Raw genomic sequence first — 20,142 nt, 5'->3', positions numbered from 1 at the left:
TTTCATGCTTTCAAACTTTTCAGAGATGTTTTATCTTTATCTATACTCTTTATGTCTTCCTTTCACATCACGTTCATTCTATCACATTAATATCTATCCCTTCATTATGGACAGTTCATTCTAACTGTAAATATGAAATAGTAACATAGATATCTTTGCAGATTTCAGTAATTACACAAAAGTTTTTATGAACAGTCCACCATCTTAACTTTAAAAACTGTGATATCCATAGCCAGTAAAAATAATTAATATTCAAGGACCCTTGATGGTTTTTCAGGGCAGAAGCAGGATGTACATGACAGGTGAGATGGTTAACACTATAACCTAAGAATAGATAAAGAGAAAGCGAGCTGGGCAGATGAAATGCTTTCTAGAGTTTGCGTCAACTTTTATAGACACTATTCATAGAAAGTCAAATGAAATTCGTATTGGTGCAATTCTGTTGATTCAGGGATGTTAAATCCAGCATGAATTTAGCCTCTCTTTTGTGCCTTATTAGCTACCATCAACAGCTGGCGCCATCCTAAACTCTCAAAGGAGTCATAAATCCTTCTCTTTTGAAGCACTTGGCAATGCAGGGAGGCTTCTCCCTCTTGGCCCTCGCTGTAACCCTGAGTGTAACGCTACGCTGATTTCCACCTTGAAACTTGGCTATGAGGTACTGCTCTCCCACCAGCTAAAACCACTTTGGCTTTCATGAGTCTCTGCCAATGGAAATGGTACGCTGGATTTAAACAACAGGAGTCAGCCATCTCCTGGAGAGTCACCTGGCCATGCTTACTGGTTTTAAAGCACAGAAGTCATATCATAGCAGCATGTGTAACAAGAAGTAACAGAGAAGGCTGCCTAGAGTGAGTATTAATGAAATGAGGAAGGAGAGCTCACACCTTCTGGACTGCATACTTTCAAATTGGATTTGGACCAGTCTTATGTTCCTGTGCTGATAGCATTTTGCAAATGCTCAAATGCCAGCAACAGGCTAGCTTTTTCTGAGATTCATAGAGCCAAATGGCCTAAATGGGAGATACACATAGATTATAACTACGTGTCTGCCTGCTTAGACTCTCAGGATTCAAAAGCCAGAGACCCGCTTTCTACAGTTCCAGCTCTTTTAACGCATTTGAGCCAACATAGAGAAGATAAAATGAGCTTTAAATTGTAGTATATTTTTGTTTTCTGGAGGGAATGGTTAAGGCAACTGAATTTTCTTGTCTCGCAGCTCTCACTGTTCCCCAGGGAGGAGCAGGGTTTGCCGCTGCTTAATAGGCGTAGATTTTTCTTGCTGGCCTCTTTCAAAACTGTCAGACAGAAGTGTGCGGTCAGTGGACCATGATGCCCCTCTAAGACTTCCTCCCAGCTGTCTGTAACAGTAGCAATATTGTACCCTGCTTAAACAGCCACCATTCATGCTAGATGCTCTGGCTTTCCGCGATTGCTGTGAGCCCACAGTGAATTCCTCCACACATGTGCATAAATATCACTATGGTAGTCACTAGTAAGGATTGTAACAATTCAGATAGGTATTATTTCCCTTAATAGTGCTGTTTACACACACACATTTCCTAAGCAGCTTCCTTGGGAGCTAAAACTGTCCAGAGTCGGCACTGACCAGAAAATCTGTGGCACTCTGTGTACAAATGCAGTAGCTATGCCAGGACTTAACATGCAGTAGAAAACAGCAGCAACTTGTAAGCTATCTGTAAACAGTAGTCTTATACAGGAGCCCTCAATACAGTTTATACCGAGAAAATAATTAATTAATTGCAAGGCTGAGCTATCTAAATGTCTGCAGCCACGGTGCAAAAGCTGCCAGAGGAGTGAACAACAATGTAGAACAACAATCCAGAGCTCGATCGCCTGTTCTGTCTCCACCTCGGTGCCTGGCTCACCTTCCTACTTTTCATATACCATACAGTGCTCTCCAAACATTACTTTGCAAACATTATGTAGGTGGGCCTCACAACATCTCTGTGAGGTAATTAAACACACAAACCTCACACTGCAAACAGGGAAAGGGAGGCTCAGAACTTGGCTTTCTTGTCAGGCTTACAGGGAGAAGCAGTCTCACAGTATTTCAGACAGTTTCAGGCGTTGCTTACTAGTCCTTTATTTTAGTAGTTGTGAGGACTGTGCTAATCTGTAGCGTTTGATTTGATTCACAGCAGTATAATCTTCAGGTGGGCTTGGTCTCACTCAGCTTGTCACTGTGGGCCGCTTTTAATCTGCAGAGAGAAACAGACGCTTGTAGGGCGCTCCATTTCATCCTTAAATGGTCCCCTGAAGTATGCACTACAAACAAAACCACCGCTGACTCTAATAAAGCGAGACTGCAGTAACTACCCAGCTGCAGACACCTACAGTTGGGTGAGATAAACCCCACTTTTTGGCTATGCCTATACTAATAAAGTAGTGCTAGAGAAAGCCCTGGGGTTTGTCAACTATATCATTAAATCATTAGCAATAACTGGGTGCAGTTTTGGCCAGGGCTGGCTAGGACTTTTCCAAAGAATTCATGGTACGATTTGAGGAGTTCGCACTGGCCAGGGACCCAGTAGCAGCCACTGTTTTGGATACTAACAGAATTTAATATGATGGATGCGAACTGTTCTGTGCCAGTTGGCCTTAAAGAACAGTCCCTGATACCTTTAATTTGCTAGTATAGACAAAGCCTTTATGTCCAAACTGGAAAGTTCAGAAAATAATGTTTTACTAAAATCTGTGCAAAGAACGATTTTCCAGGTAACACTTTGTCTCTGATAAAAGCACTGATCATCTCCTAGAAACTGATGTAAAAAGACTATATAGGAAAGTATTCATTATTTGTGATTATGTGAGATTTGAAAGTACTTTTCACAAAAGCATGAATTTAAATTCCTGTTTCAAATCCTTGTACTTATTATAAATTCTCTCCACAGACTGATCTGATCTGCTGTTCTCTAATTCTGCTGTATTGCAGAGCTGGTGCTATCAATCACTTGTTTTGCTCTTCAGAAAGATGGTTACACATTATGAACTGAAGAACTGAGGGTGTAGCTTGTTTGTGTGCTCACATGTAAATTTGCACTTGTTCGTGTATATCCTGTATACTAGGCTAAACATTTTCATTCCATTTTGAATGAGGTGTAATGAGGTTTGAAAATATGTTAACCCTTTCTGATTTGGAAGAAGGTCAACATATTTGCTAATTTAAGTGTTCTGGAAGCACAGTCCCTTGATGTGGACTGGTCAATGAGAAGTGTTTCTTCAGAGGTTTGCTGATGCTCTCTCTTCTGTGGGAGTAAAGCTGCTTTGTTGTGATGTTGCATGGGATAAAGAGTGTTTCTGGAAGACTTTGAAAGTATCAGTGTTTCAGTACAAAGCTATTGGTGTTCTTGGTTAATTTTCCCTGCAGGCAAGGTAAGTGTCCTGATTTCCGCTGGGATAGAGTTAATTTTCTTCCTAGTAGCTGGTATAGTGCTGTGTTTTAGATTTAGGATGAGAATAATGTTGATAACACATTGATGTTTTAGTTGTTGCTGAGCAGTGCTTATACTAAGTCAAGGACTTTTCAGCTTCTCATACTGCCCGGCCAGTAAGGAGGATGGATGTGCACAAGAAAGTGGGAGGGGAGACAGCCAGGACAGCTGACCCAAACTAGCCAAAGGGATATTCCATACCATATGATGTCATGCTGAAAAAAAAAACTGGAGAGGTTGGGCAGGGGAGCGTGGCCGCTGCTCAGGAACTGGCTGGGCATCAGTCAGCAAGTTGTGAGCAATTGCATTGTGTATCTCTTGTTTTGTATATTCTTTTATCATTATTATTATTATTTTCCCTTCCTTTTTTGTCCTATTATATTGTCTTTATCTCAACCCACAATTTTTACCTTTTTTCTGATTCTCTCCCCCATCCCACTGAGGGGGAAGTGAGCGAACGGCTATGTGGTGTTTAGCTGCCTGCTGGGTTAAACCAGGACAGTATGATAGTTCATTTCTTTTTGTTGAGTGACAGACATCAGGTTGCCCAGGTGTCAGATGTAAGATACAGGTTGCCAGGAATCAAAACTATGGTTAGGCAAAATTCTCAAAGGCGGTTAGAAAAAGCTTTAGAGATATACTTTTGTGACTACTGCACAGTGCCTGGTCTGGCTACAGGGTGCTGAGAACTTTTTAATAACTGCTCTTCTTTATAAAAGAAGCCTTGAGTTTTCACTGTGTCCTGTGTTTTTGGTAAAGATTGTTGGAGAACATCCTAACAGCACTCTTTCCCCATTTTCTCTTCTTATGGGCTCTCAAGCAGTTCTTGCACACTCCTGATTTTGCCTTTAAAAATACCATATTAATCCTTTATGTAGCTGGCTGGTGGGTGGAGATACTCATGTCCTGGACACTTGTGGTGAAGGTCAACTGAGTAGACAAGGTTGCGGTATTTTGTGTTTGTTTTGTGAAAATGTTCAGGAACAAAACTGTAAAATATTTATTTTATGTATTGTTTCAAGTATTACGCAAAACCAATAAAAGTAAGTTGAAAGAAAACATCAGCATTTCTGATTTTAAATATCAAAGGACAGGAAATTCTCCATCCTTGATTTCCCATTGGGATTATAGCGATTTACTGTTTTGAATTTCCCTGCTTTAGTGTGATATAACGTGTAAAGGATAAGCAGGATGACATTGAATTTCAGCTTTGTTTGGTTCCAGTCAGACCCTTCATAGTTATCACACCATTGTAAGGTGACATCCGTAAGCTTCCAAAGATATCACAGCCTAAACACTTTTTGATACTGGATTAACATCCTTTCCATGGGAAAGACACATTTTTAATCTTTTTCCAGGCTTCTGTGTTATTACAATAGGCTTTTTTAATCCCTTCTATATAGTCTCCAGATGAAAATAAATGTGTGATCAAGCAATGTCGAATCTCCATGTTGAGAAGGGAGGTGGACTTAGGACAGAGCTTTCTCTCATAAAGCAATATAACTGTGGGAAAACCAATATACTGCAAAATACTAACCAGGCTGGCCCATGTCGTATTTAAAGATGCTGTTGTTAGTGAGTATCACTAGAGCAGTTCAATAGTAGCTAAACAGCTAGTGCCTAGTAGAGGTGAATATACAGCCTTGAATGAGGGGTTATGTCATCACAGTAATGTCCAGAATGCCACCGATGTGTGATGGCTTCAATTTCTGGTGGACATTCAGTGATGAACAGGACCTGTTATTTAACTTGTATGTGGTTAAAACAATAGAAGAGAGTAGTTTTATTCAATGATGGTGGCTTAGGAGTTAGGCGTAGAGAGGAAAGCTGTCCTTCTGCTATTCAGAAAGGCAGAGTTGAGTTTTGCTTGGGATCTGGGTTGATGGCTACCACCTGATTTCTCTGCACATGAGGGATGCTGAGTGTTGTCCACATCAGTCCCCAGGGCAATTACTGTCTGTGAAAGCTGGAATTTCTAAGCAGCATTAGCCTGGTGTCAGCTGGGGCATCTTTCCAGTGGCCAAAGATGGCTGTCTGTCATCTATAGATTAATTTAGCAATGGCTGGAAACTGAGCTACTCAAAGAGCCAACTTCTTATGTTACAGGAGTTAGACTTCTGGCAAACTATCATTTTTTTTTCATTTATAGAATCTAAGATTGCAGTGCATGTTTCCCAACATACTGAGGAAGGAGGCCCCAGTCAGTTATGAAATACCACACTGAACACAAGAAAAACATTGAAAAACCCACACAATAACTTTGTTATCCTTCTCTTGGATTACTGTACATCCTGTACATCCATTACTGTACACCTAGAGATTTTTTAACTTAAGAAGTTTTTGTTTGGTGATTGTTTTCAAAATTAGAATCTCTTTGGGTTTAGTTTTATGATTTTTTTACCAAGTCTGATTATTCTGAAACAGACATTTCATTAGGATAAACCCTTCTATGCTTCCCCATGAAGGGAAGTCCTGAGAAGGCAGTCTTCATCCCTGTCCTCATTCACATTTTTGTACAAATCCAGTTAGCTTCATGCAAGATGAATGTGTCAATAGTAAACACAAAACAGACCATCTGATATGCAGAGCTGGCAATGCTCGCCCTCTCCTTTAGATGTGTCCTCACGGTTCCTGTTGCTGTCAGTGTGTGATGCTCTCTGATGCTCCAGGGATTCATCCAGTGGCTTCCAGATGGGGAGGGAGAAGTGGGGGTGGTGGTGATCAGCTTTAGCTAAAGAATCACTGTTGTACCAGCCAGGGTCTTTACTCCCTCTGCAGATCAGAGACAAACAGAGCCTCTCATATGCTCGCCAACGCATTACCTGTATGCGCTGGATTTACTTATGTACAGGTTCATAAGGAAAAACCAAATGGTCAACAAGCACAGGGCTGATTTAATAACTGTGTTCTTAAGTCACCGAGGTGCCTTTCGGAAATAAAATCTTTACAGTGTTTCTAATCTAATGTGACACTTGTTTTCAAAATATCTCCCCTCAAAGCTGATTTTTCTGGCCTAAGTTGCTCAGTTGACTTTATGAGGTGAGTGTGCTCATCAGTCTGCAGTATTAGTTCCTGTATTTACTCATCCATTACTCAACAAGATAAACGTAGTCATACTGTTAATGTAGGAAATAATAGTACACAGAATTAGAGGTAACTGGAATGTTACTCCCTGCTCTTTCAGTGGGTTGGTGACCTTTAGCAACTTTGTGTAACCAGTCCTTTCCTCCATTTGCCATCTGTACAGTATCTAACTGTAAAACTTAGCCTGCCTCAAGGGTAATGTTAAATAATATTGTAAAAAATAACTAACATCAAAATGGAAAGAACTTAAAAAAAAAAAAATCAGAGAGAGGTACCAAATGTTTTCCACATGCAGAGACCTATTAAAAACTCATTACATTTTTTGTATCAGTCTCAGCATGAGATCTACTGCAGTCACTTCAGGCTAGCATTCAGGCTAGCACTTCAGGTTAGCATTGCATTGCCAGCATTCAAATAATAGAAATGCATCTGCATCCATAGTACGGCTGTGTCTGAGCAACAAGAGTTTAGATCCAAATGCAAATTTCATGTGTTTTCATAAAAACAGGAGGTACTTCAAAACCTCTTTTAATTGGAACACAGCACATTTCCACTGAAAAACTTGTTTGCACTGAACAGCATTTCCACCTGGGTTATTAATTAGGATCATGTGGCATAAAATGAACAGTACCTTTCAGTTTTAAAATAAAGTCAGCCAAGATAATTAGATATAGCTTCATTATTTATGTATTATGTAAATTGTGTTTTAAAATAATTTCTGTAAATGCTAGGAAAATAAGTTTAAACAAAGTTTCTAATTGCTGCTGTAAAAAAATTCATTGTTCTCTCTTTGTAAAATAATACGGATATATCACTTGTAATATGCGCAGCTTTATCAGTCATGTGGCTCAGGTATATTGCAATATATAGGAAACCATTACTCATTTGTGAAGAATGACAAGTGCCATAGTACTACAGACACCATAATAATGTATTAATGTTTTTAAAAGAGAATTTTTAATAAGAGGTGCTTTCAGATTCTGACAAGGGAAGTGCTTCTGCTCCTTTTTCGCAATCACTGCACTGCACAACTTCTAAATGTACCACTGCTTCCCACAAAGTATAATTAACTCAGCAATCTTTACCCCCAACAAATTATGACTGTATTTTTACACTTCATTATAAGCGTTACATGCTATATACAAAGGTGTAAAACAAAATAAAACAGGAAAACTGGAAACATTCTTTTCCCTACTGCTTTCTCATTTCTTTAAAGCTAAGAGGAAATAACAGGATTTACCCATAGCTTCAGAAAAGATGTTCTGCTTACTGTGAAGAAAATGAACCTCTAGAAATTTCCATCTCTCTTCCTTTACGAACTTAAAAATCTAGAGGTCAGTTCCCTCAAGTGAGATTCAAAAAAGTCCACCATAGTTTTAAATATGATGTAGATGTTAATTGTTCTGGAGTTTTATAAAACAGGTGTTCTACCAAAACAGAGACTTAATTTAAAGAAATAACTAGGTAAGACATTCAGTATTTTAGCAATTGTCTGAAAATATACAGGGAGAATGGTTTTTCTTGAAGCCTATCATGTAAAAATTGGGAATGCAAGAAAAAATTAAAAAACAGTAGATCTTAGGAGTTGTTTTTCAATCCCATCTTTAACATAAATACATAACAACAGTCACACTTAAATAGCGCAAGACAAAAACAAACACATCCAAAAATAAAATCTTTTGAGAAGAAAATGCTTATATTGTACACCCAGTTTTCCCCTTGGGGGACCAGATAAAGAACAAACTATATATGGCAAACATTAGTCACATTACTTAATATGCCTACTGCAACAAATTCAGACGTATGGTGATAAGGTTGGTAACAGACACTAAATAGAAATGATGCTGTGCATATTAGTCAGAATCAAATTGGTTGACACTAAATATCAAAGGCATTGTCTGGTTTCGTACAGATGGGTAGGGGATATATGATAGAAACTGCACTGGTAATATGTTCACTGTGTTGACTTTGGCAGCTAAGAATGGAAGATATGAGCAAAACCAGGCCAAAAGGCAACGTAGGATTATTCCCATGACAACAAGAGGTGAACAGGTTAACATTTTTTTCTTCTATAGATGAAATACATTTCTCAGTTTCCCCCCAGAAAAGCAGTATCTAGTTGAATCGGGAGTAACCAGAGACATGGCCTTGCTATTTTTGCAAAATGCTTGAGGTTTACTACATACAACAGGAGGACATGTCTCTTCAAAAGAATTTATATTCAGAAGGTAAATCCAGATGAAGGGAGGGAACCACATTCAACCAAATCCTTTTCTAACCTTCATTTAGATCCCACAAATAGGAGGTGTTGTCTCTTCCTAGCAATGCCTGAAAGAATAGTAACTATTTCCTTTTTTTTGTTTCTATTACAAAGAAAGCTGGTTTAGTACAGAGGCATTCTATGAAATTAATTTGTACCCTGCTTTTTACTAAATATTACCTTTCTTATATAACATGCTTTACTGTATGTCATAGTTATTTAAAGTGTGAGATACATGATCTTTTTTCTTCTGCAAAAATACAGTTCTTCATAATCAAGTCTAAAATACTTTCATGTTCCCTAGTGAAGAAAACTTATTAAGAAAACGAAGTATGGCAGGTAAAGTGTTTGCAGTAGGGTGACTTAAGAGGTCTTTTACCCTCCAATATGCTCAGGATCTTATTTGGATTACACATGGTAATGAAATCTATAATATCATTTCAGACTTGTTTGAATACCTGTTTGCAAAATAGGATTATGACAGTCACAGATAGCTATGAAACTATGATGGCTTTATTTTCTGTAGACTGGTGATTGACGGCTCAAGAAGACTTTGGGTGCAGATCTAGGGGACATTTTGTTCCCATGGAGTCTTTTTGCTGCTTTTTATTCCAGTTGTTTCTGCAATCTAAAATAAGCCTCTTTAGAATGAAATGTTTTTACAGTTTTTGTATGGGGAATCAGGATGCACATCACTTGGGAAGGCCTTGGGCCTGCAAGAGAAGAAGGAAGCTACCTGGGCAATTCATTCCTTGTGTAAACTCCCATGATGAGTTTTACCACAAGTAAAAGAAACATTTGCAGGAGCTTTGTCCTTTTCTTTTACCATCTCAAGGATAGGCATAGATGTAGTCTTGGCTAAGAGATTATAACCAGAATCTGTTGAGAAGTGAGAAAAGAGAAAAGAGCATCTCTGTGCAGCACTTGCCAACAATATACCTGTTTTGAACTGATGCCTTCACACGTTAAAAAAAAAAAATATAAAAAAGACTCTAAAAGAAAGTCTCTGTTTCTGGGAATTATTTTCAGGGAGAAAATTAGTCTTTTTAGCATTGCTCCAAAAGACTGCAACCTTGGAAACTGTAACTAATATGTCAAAAAAAAATGGATTTCCCTGTATCTGAAAAATGTTCATAGTGATTACTGCAGTAGCATCTAAATGTTGCCTGACAATAATGGCATTTGTATGGCTCCAGATATGTTATTAATCCCACTTTGAAAGTTGTCAAAAAGATATGTTAGTATCAATGACACTTTCTTTTAATGCAGAAGATGCTCTTCCCCAATGTCTAATATGACAATTTTTGAAATGCAAATTTTTCCTGTCAAAACAACACTTGCTGTTTTTTAGCTCCATATGTTCTGCATGTAGAAACATGATGTATGCTGGCTGTACTTGAAGTTCTGAAAGTCATTTTTGCAATGCTAAGTTTACTTAGGTTTTTTGTTTGATATCCTTTTCTAAACTGCACTAATATAAGAATACTTCTAATTGATAGTTATGACTGTAGAAGCATGTGTTAACAGGCTAAAATACCACCGTAGATGCCCATTTTTACGGTATGTGTTTGGTAACATGCTGGACACATGCCCACAAAATTTTGTATCGGGCCATTGGTACAGAACAATTGAAGATAATGCTTATATATTAAGATTTCTTATTATATTATTAAGATTGCAAGAGAGTTTAAAAATAAGTAGAAGGCAGGAGGGCTCAAAATGTTTGAGAAGGATAACCAGAATCAGATTTGGGAGTAAAGCTGTAAGTGATTGGTGATAAGCTCAGGAGATACAGTCTGAAGTGAGGACTTCATGTCGTGACACACTGAAATCATCTACACAGCTAATGAAAACGAGGCATGGTTGTGCCCTCTTTGCACAGCAGTTGGGCCCAGGTTTCCTTAGGGCATTGTGTGACAACACAGCATTGCAGAAAGGGTTTTGTTTATATAAAGTTTTACTTGCAGTCCCTCATGGGTGGCAGACATCAAACACAAAGTTACCTTAGGGAAAGAGCAAGGAGAGAAAGAGAGCGAGAAAAGAGAAAGGGAAAAGCTCGCTTTTAACAGGATGACCAGTTTTGCAGTCATTGTATAGCTATCCATGGGACCCTACTACCTTCAGACCCAAGCAGTGTGTGGTGCACAAGTGAGAAGCTAGGGAATAGTAGTTTCCTGCCTTCTGCCTCTAAGTGCTCTATTTTCACTTCTGCTGAAGCTGTCTGCTTGACCAGACCTTCCACATGTATGTTTTCAGGTTTGTTTGACGATCTGGGGGATGGACTAGATGACATTTAAAGGTCCCTTTCATCCCAAAGCATTCTATGATTCTATGATTTCTAACTCTCTCCTACCTGGTTTGTTGGTCCAGTGCTAGTTCTGTTACCGAAGTCTGTGTCTAAGCCAGAAGATGAGTGAAAGCAGTGGACTAGTGAATATATTACCTAGTTGTTGGTATGCTTTTGGCATGGGTTGTTCTCATCAACTCCCATTCCTTAAAAATGAAGTCCTGGAAAGGATGAAACAGGACTGCCTCAGTGCGTGCCAATGTTTTAGGGAGCCAAGAACACCCAGCTCTTGAGAAGCGGGTGGCCACCGACGCTTGGTACCGCTCAGAAAGTGGTCATGGAGACAGTCTTAATAGGCAGGAGGAACCCAATGCCTGTGTCAGCTTACCAGCACTCAGTCTTCTTGTCCTTCCTGAGACTATGCTTTTGTATGCAAAGTGTATGGTATGCAGTGGGCACACACAAATAAGCAGGTGCCAAAATTCATCCCACATTGCTCTGAACAGCCTGAGGAGACTCTTCAGGAGATTCGTCCTCCCACAGACCTTTGATTTGCTTCTTGGAAAGAGTGGTGTGTCAGTTGGTACTTCTGAGGCTTTGACCCTTCCTTTGATCCAGTAGATCAGTGGGAAATATGTGAGGAAAACGTGGTTGAAGTTGAGACCTAAATTTTCACAAATTAATCCTATGTTTTCCTCCCATTAGACATTTCAATAGAAAGTGAAAGTTAAAATGGCAGTGGCCATAGAAAGCAGCTAGGAGAACAGCCCAGCTCTGCAACTCAGAGGAGGAAGAAAGACAATTATGTGGTCCAGAAAATGTTTAAATACAGAGAACTTTGATGTTTCACATCAGAGCAACAATAGAGACAACGAATTTGCCTTTTCCCTAGTATTGATATTTTCCTCCCATGTTCCCTCCCACTTAGAAGTGTTTTTGTGGTGGGAGGATCCATTACGTAATCTACAGATGGTTTACATTCTCTAAAATGTAAACTAGAAAATGAACTGTAATACAGATTCATCCCATGAGGGTAAAAAATTAATCTGCTCTTTAACATTTCTTGGATGATGGCACCCCCTCAGAACATGCCTACAAGTTGTGCCTCGCCTGCTAATGCACACTCAACTGTGACTTATTGCTCATTAAAACCCAACATTTTTATTGCTTAGTAATTCTAGATTTGGCTCCCAGTGCCCATGTTATAAACACTTAAAAATAGGGATGCCATACTGAAACACTGACAGATCCTCAGGGGGGTCAGGGCTACTGGCGCCTCCCTAATGAAGTCACACACTGTTAGACTTCTTTTTTCTTAACTGAAGAAGAAAACAAAGCAGTTAAACTGCTATATCTATTTTCCAGCGACATTAATCCATTTCAAACCACTCTTAACCATAGTAAATCACAGGTTGTGAGGAAATGAACTGCCTAAAGGTTCACCTCAGGCTATTTAGCCCACAAACAAGTTGCTGACTACTGGCAACAATGGTTGGTTGGGAATTATTGCTCAATTTAGTTGTAATTACTTATTTTGCTGTGTCTTCTGTTCAGACTAGCTGAGGGTCTACAGCATGGTAAATTCTGGAACGAAATGCATTGCCAAGGTGCTGCTGGAGATTGACACTGACAGTGTTGAAAGGTTATTTGAGCAATGTGTTTTAACTTCCTGGAGGCAAGGGAAACCTTCTCTTTCACTGGGAAACCTTGGGAAGGGAGGAACTCTTGAAACAAGTCTGCCGAGACATAGCTATTCTACTCTGCAGAAAACAATCCAGATGTTAATAGAACCTGAATTTTCAGTTTAAGTATGCCTCAATTCTGATACTAAATTTAGAAGCTGTAAACTTTACCCATGAAATATGGTATAGCTGCAACATAATAGTTGCAATGTATAATAGTAATTTGAAGAGCAGCAAATGTAGCATTCTGGCTGCTAATAGTATTTTAAAGGCAATTCTCGGTGTGCTGTGATTACACCACATTTATAAATGGGTGGGCATACACACAATACATACCAGTTCAAGATAAGCGTGCTTTTTTGCAGCCCAATTTAGTGGAACACTTAACTTCCCAAATGTAGGTCTAAATTTTCAGGTAAGTATAAGATTTTATCTATAATCATTATGGGAACTGTTAATAAGGCCTGGGGAGGTAATACATAAACAATCATCATTTTTACAGATCTTGGGCAATTTCATTAGCTGAAAGATTCTAGTATTTGCTACCAATGGGAACGTTTATATATGCAATTCTCAAGTTGTATTCATTATACACATATTTTCATGTAAGAAAGGCTAAGTAAAGTTCTTGAAGAATTCAGAGTTGGCAATTCAGTCATATGAATAGGGTGAGCTTTTTGCAATCATTCACTCCAGAGAAAATTGATCAAATGTGGGCCTGTTAAATTTAAAATAAGGTGTGATATAGACAAAAGAAGCTTTTGTCTCTAAACAAATTAAAACAATGGCTTAATTTCCTTTGCTAAGGCCAACAAAGGCCATGGGTAAAGATTCAGCAAAATTCAGAAGTATTTGACATCTAAGTGCATCTCAAGATTATGCAGAGTATTGGTAGGGAACTTCCTTGTTTTACATAAACGTTGATTTAATCACTAACAGATATTATTACAACACTTACATTTTGGGGGAGGTGCTTGTGAAAAGGCTGCAGGCAGGACAGATTACATATGTCAGTCTGCTCTGGTAGTTCCTGTACTTTCTTTTGTCCCTATCAGAGAGGAGATAGATACAGAACTGGAAATACCACAAGTGTAACAAGGCATTGGAAATCCTACAGTTCCTACACTCTGATATTTCATCAGCATTTGGGATGAATCCACCTTAGATCTCCTCCCAGGCAACCTGAAGACGAACAGTATGTGGCCTGACTCCTTGTGAAATATTGCCCTTAATTTTCAGCTATTTATATGAGTGGCCAGTTGTTTTTATAAAAGATTGCTAAGACTTACGAAGTAGTGTTGCTTTTCACACTAATAGACTTTACATCTATAAATCCTTAGGCAATTAGAATGATGCTTTTACATACTAGAGGACTTTATTCAAGTACTTTTTAAAGGTGATGAAGAAAGGAACATAATAGGAAAACAGAAATATGAATAACAGTAGCATTTTTTTGCCTCTGAGATCATCTGTTTTTTCATAGAAGCATAGAAGCTGTTTGCTCTGCCTTAAATTCTGTTAATCAGTTGTGTTTATGAGTATATCTTTTAACTTTGATTTCTAAAGGAATGAGAAATTATATGCAGTACTCTGGGGAAAAAAAGAAAAAAAAAAAAAAGGAAAGAAAAAACTCTTTTACCAAACACTGTTGTTATGTAGAATCCACTTCTTTCTACTATTGGTAAGAGCAAAGCATACTAACTTAAGGTTACTTTAAAAAATGAAATCAGATGGATTCTTAAAAAATATTTGGCATGCAATCAATGTGCAATTAACACATCTCCTCTATTTGGAGGTATAATAATCCCTGTCACCTCCTGCAAAAATAAAATTATCCAATCTTTATTGTCATGTTTGGCGGATCGTGTACATCAAGTACCTCATTGATTACTGCAATGTTGGAAGAGACATATGTGTTGAACACCATACTCAGGACATGCAGAACAGAACAGAACGGAGTGAAGAAGCCTATAAATATGGTTCCTACTCCAATAACCTTTTAACTGACTAAGCTGGCTTTTCAAAACTTGGTTGTCTGCAGCTTAAAAAGGTCAAAATTGTGCATGCTCAAATTTCATGCCAGAAAAACTCTTATTATATTTTTAAAACACTATACTCTCTAAAATTATTAAAATAGTTAAATGTTAATTATATGCATTTAATAAGTAGAAAATTAACATGCCACTTACTGCAATTCTTATGACAAACACTTTCAGATCTTTACTTGCTGAATTTTGTCATAGGTAAGAATTCAGCCCTATTTATCTCAACTACTTGATTTGCATCTCTCTTCTTAAATCATGTAATGCTTTAATTTACCATACAGATAGAAGTTGAATAGAATGACTTCAAAAACATTTTTTTCATAGATAAAGTTTTCTCCACAACAAAAAAAAAAAGCCCAACAACTAAGAGCATATTCTGTCGGGGGTATATACACCCTGTTTATTGCTACATATCTCAAATCCTCAAATGCAGGTGGTGTGAGCCCAGGCATGCTGGAAATGGAAACCCAACTATGAATGATCACATAATACCAGAGAATTAATATGAGATACATTACTGCATTAGTACAACTCACTAGAGTAGATTTTCCATCTGCTCTCTGCATGAACTTTTTTCTGCCAGTTGTGCCCTACTTTTCTGCAGTTTTACTTACACTGCTTTGGCACAGGCTCCTTGCAGAAGGCTTCCTATTTTCCTATGTACTCCTCATAGTATCTTGCAAAGAGATCATCTTGCCTGAGAGCACCCTCCTCCAGCAGAGTCTTTCGCTATGGTGGATGGTGCCTGTGTAATATGGTATTTCCCTTTTCCGACAGGTGGTACCGGGCCATCAGAGCCAGCCAGGCTGGCTTCAAGCTCTCCAATTTACTTATCAAAGGACCTGAGTTCATGTCACATTTCTTCTGAATATCATGTCCTTTCATCCCTATTCTCTAACAGCAACTCTCTCATTTTTTTGTCTTTGTTTTTTTAAGCTCCACTTTCAGCTGCTCTGTGATTCGGTCTCTTTCCATGGGGGACGTGTAAGTCCCATTCTAGTTTACCACGTTTCAGCCTGTGTAAGACTCAACATCATGACATGCATCTGATCTCCAAAAAGGGAGTTGAGAGTAGATAATTTATTAATTTATTTTCTTATATAAATATAAATATTTTCTCACATGCATAATGAATTGCAGGCTGCAATCCTATGTGGCAATACATCTGTATTACTGAAAATATTATTAACTGAAAGTAACTATACTTTCCTCTTCTCCAGAAAGAGAAAAAAGACACAGTCTAGTCCAGAATTTAGTGATTCAAGAGATATGAAGGTATAATGAAGATTTGGAGGGGTGAATTTTACTTGTATTTACTGCCGCCTTTGTTAAATCTGACCACTTCCAAACACAGCAGTGTTTTAAGATTTTCAACAACAAATCCTCTCTCACTTCAGGGGAAGTGAAAACCAGTGGTATTATTTTCAGCAGGGCTGTCTCTGTAAACTCACCAGCCCACATCCAGGACTACATATAGGCAGAGACAGTCCTACCAGTGCTCTAGTAGTCCTAACCATGAAGCGCAAACTGAGATTTAAAATATCCCAAACTCAAGGATCATTGAAATCCAAGAAAATGATTTATCATATTTTTAGAGAGTGAAATCTTGGAACTTTATGAGCTTTAAATATAGGTCAAGTCTATGAATCCAACATCATCGTAGACTTCAAGAAACGAAGTTCAGAGGCAGGTCTCCTGTTTGAGTTCATCGCTTTTCCTAACAGGATGGTATGTTTGGTCTTTACAGCTCACCATTGATATTCTTACTTCTCTAAAATGGGAACAGAAAACTGATATTTTCTTCCAGACCTGCCTCCTATGAATACGGCTAGTGCTGCTTATAAGCAGCAGCTTCTAGAGGCTCTTTAGCCAGTCTTTAAAACAGATGTCATATTTCTTTCTCAGCTTCCCCAACAGACATATATGGTGATCTACACGTGTGCAATAGGTCTGCATAAGTACAGCAGATATGTCCAGGGTTATTCTTCCTCCTCTCTCTGCTTTGTGACTGATTGAAATCAAAAAGCAGAAAAACCAGCATCTAATGTCAAATTCTTATTCCTACTCTCTGATGGATCCACTACTGACTCTGTAGCCAACTTAGAAATTTTCAGGAGAAAATGAGCAGCTGCTTTGGGACTAGTTTGGAAATGGATTGGGACTGGAGAGACTCTTGGCCTCATCTCTCAGTATCAGCCCGGATATAAAAGCAGGCGGAACAAACCCAAACCAGAAAGGGAAGTAAGCCGGGCCAGGAAAAGGACAGGAGAAGCTTATCCAGCCCTGGCAGGAATTCATAGCAGTGGTGGAAAAGTCTCAGTCTAATCCTCACGATTAAATCCTGAAGTCATTCCTTATTTCTTGTTCATGGAAAACATTTGCTAACAGCAAAAATGCCCAAAGAACTCTATTTTTTGGATGAGCAAAAATGAGTCCCTGCTGCATTTCTGTGTCGCTTTACACATTCAGGATCCAACTAAGTCTTTTTCAGATGCTCTGAGCAGTTTGGTAACAGCTTATTTTTCATCCCATTGATGTGTACCTATGAGCTTTTACTGGCATCAGGAATTAAATTTCTGCAGAAGCTTTTTCTCCTGATATTTCCAGCTGCAGTGGTAGTAGCGAAAAATCTCCCAGGCTGACTGTTGTAGCATGATTTTCAGCCAGTTCTGTGTGTTGCAGGGGTTAAGGGAATTCAGATAAGGCTATGAACTTGTATACAGTTATCTGAATCTTACTTGCAAAGTTTTCAAAGTTTGTCCATCATCATAATGGATCCTGTGGGATGCTAGTGGACTCTGGGGAACATTAGCCATTTTCCCAATTTCGTAACACTAGGACTTGTGAGTATTGTTAGATATTGTAAGACATCGTTTGCCAGCCTGAAATGTGATGTTTATATAAATATGTCTGGAACATTCAATATGTCTGAGGGGCTACATCAAAAATAACCAAAGGTTTCAAAGAGCAGCATAAATTCAGGAGTGAGGCAGGTAATGAATTTTGACGTGCTTTCTTACATCTGTGTTTGTCTAAGTATACTTATGGTCATGAAGAAGAAGCTGAGAGATTTCTGTGAAAAGATGCCCATATCTTAACATTCTTCCTAGAAGAATAAATAGCAAATTTCTGTGTCTCCTGACAGGGAGCTAGTATAAGAGCATTTGTAAAATTAACTTTGAAATGCTGCGTGTTGTTTTTCTTTTGCAATCTTTCAGTAGTATGTGCTCCCACCTAGGAAGGTTAATACAGGCATCTGTTTACGCTTTTTAGATGTACTGATATATGAAAAGATGCTGTGTGGGAGATGGGCTTTTGTTTGTTTGTTTGTGTTTATTTCAGTGTGAGGGAGGTGAAGGCTATTTTAAAAATAGTGAGTTCCAAATGTGTTGTTCATTTATGAAACTGTTGCTGTGTTTCATCTTTTTTGAAGCGCTGCGGTTTTTTACTTACCTGATTCTTTGTACATTTTAATATTTGCTGCAAATGTCACTTTTATTAACAAAAAAAAAACAGGAAAAGACAGTACTAACCACTTTGTCTTACATAAGAGAGAAAGCCATAGATGCTGAAAAGGGGAAACTGCATAAGAAAGAGAGAGAAAGGAAGAGGAAGGGAAATGGATAGCTCTCAGTGATTTTTCCAAACTTGAACCACTGTGCTTTTGTTCCCATTTGGTCATAGATACCAAAACCATAAATATTTAGGTAAGGAAGTACGGATCATTTTTACCTATAAAATATGAGGCTGTCCTGAGGCCCCTATCATGAGCTTTGAGTGTAGTGATACAAAATTGAATCTTTTTTGTAGCACCTGAAGCAACCACTACTGAAGTGAGTGGGATCTGTACACTGACTGACTTTAATCAGAGCTGGATCAGACCCATGAACCACACCAATTATGTTTCTCCTGGCAGCTAAACTGACATGCCTGTCTGCATAAAGGACTCAAAAATGATGTCTTACCTTTGAAAACAACCCAACACTTTTGTGTTCTGATCCTACCTCTAATGATGTTCCTTCACTGGGTTTGTATAGGGACAAAACATCAGCCCTCATAATGTATCTGTACATGTGAATATTATTTTTCATTAACAAAACATTTTAGCATAGAGATGTAAATTATTTGCACTTTACAAAAAACTATTTCACTCATAGGTATTATGGAGAGTTCAAATTTTGTGAAGTGACAGTTTTCCTTAATAAATGAGATCTCAAGTTGTGCATTTTTTAAAATAAGTTTGTTTTACAGAAATACAAATTATTGAATCAGCATTGCTGTTTGTTTTGTTTTCAATTGAAACATTTTGCAGATCCTGTTTAGGGTGCAGCCATGTGACAACTAAATCAGTATACTGGAGAGGGCTGCAATGTCTACCAGTGGTAAATGAGGCCTCCTGTATAACTGGGTCTGATGCTAACAAACAGTAACATGGATCAGGCAGTTGCTTAAGCCATAGATACAAAGCTAACAGGTGTTACCCTAAGTTTTTCTTGGTGAACACCTTGGAATACAGTGTTGACCCATCTTTGCATGTTAACAATGTCCATTCTTCCTCATACTTTGGCTATTTGAAAATCTTTTGATGTTTTTAACAATGTGTCTCTGAACATCTGTAGTGCCAAACATAAACAGAGGTACCAGAGGACAAGGACAGTGATACTATCACAGAGTCTTTAACTAAATATATATATTTTTTTTTTCAGAGGTGCGGAGAAATCTCATTGGATAGTCCTGACCAGAATGCCAAATGCGTTCGCATGCTAGGTAAGGGTAAGAGTCTTTTCCCCTTTTGATACAAATATGTCAAAATATGTTTAATTGGGGATTTCTTCTCAAAAGTACATGATAATGGCTGTGGTGATCCATAATGGCATTTAGATAGCTCATCCACATGCAGTCCTTATTAATTTATCCTTTATGGTGAATTTTCAGTTACTTAAAGTATATATGTATTCCAGTAGTGCCCATCTACGTAGATGAAAATATAGCTGTACCAGCACTATAATTATAATCTCTGAGATACTCAAGTCCAGAACTCTTATTCAAAATCTCTGTAATCAAGCCAGATTTTTAAAATCATCCTGGGAAAAATGTGAATTTTTGTAGACTGCACACCTTTAACGTAAAGGAGCATTCATGTGCTTTGAAAAAGAGTAATCATTTCACAAATATATATACCAAATGCCTCTAGGTCAGACCTCAAGCTGCATCAATCAGCAACATTTCAATCATTGTGATTTTACAGATTTGCACCAGCATAGCACTTTGCCCATCATTTGTAAAAATTAATATTAAGTGGAAGCATCTATTCTTTGGAAAAAATACA

At 38.2% G+C, this 20,142-nt stretch overlaps 1 protein-coding gene across 3 annotated transcripts in view; it reads left to right on the top strand.

Annotated features, from left to right (window-relative positions):
• PDE7B (phosphodiesterase 7B) overlaps positions 1-20,142 on the top strand; it is a 179,964-nt gene that overhangs the window by 38,349 nt on the left and 121,473 nt on the right. For all 3 annotated transcript variants that reach the window (XM_009460730.2, XM_087774705.1, XM_087774706.1), the window contains one exon: positions 19,520-19,580. In XM_009460730.2, the coding sequence (XP_009459005.1) occupies positions 19,520-19,580 (61 nt within the window). The remainder of the gene's footprint in view (positions 1-19,519; positions 19,581-20,142) is intronic.

Source organism: Nipponia nippon, unplaced genomic scaffold (genome assembly GCF_047370975.1).
Source record: "Nipponia nippon isolate SJK-2023a ecotype South Korea unplaced genomic scaffold, ASM4737097v1 scaffold_4, whole genome shotgun sequence".
Classification (NCBI taxonomy): Eukaryota; Metazoa; Chordata; class Aves; order Pelecaniformes; family Threskiornithidae; genus Nipponia; species Nipponia nippon.
The sequence above is the reverse complement of the archived record's forward strand: the minus strand, read 5'-3'. Positions and strand labels throughout refer to the sequence as shown.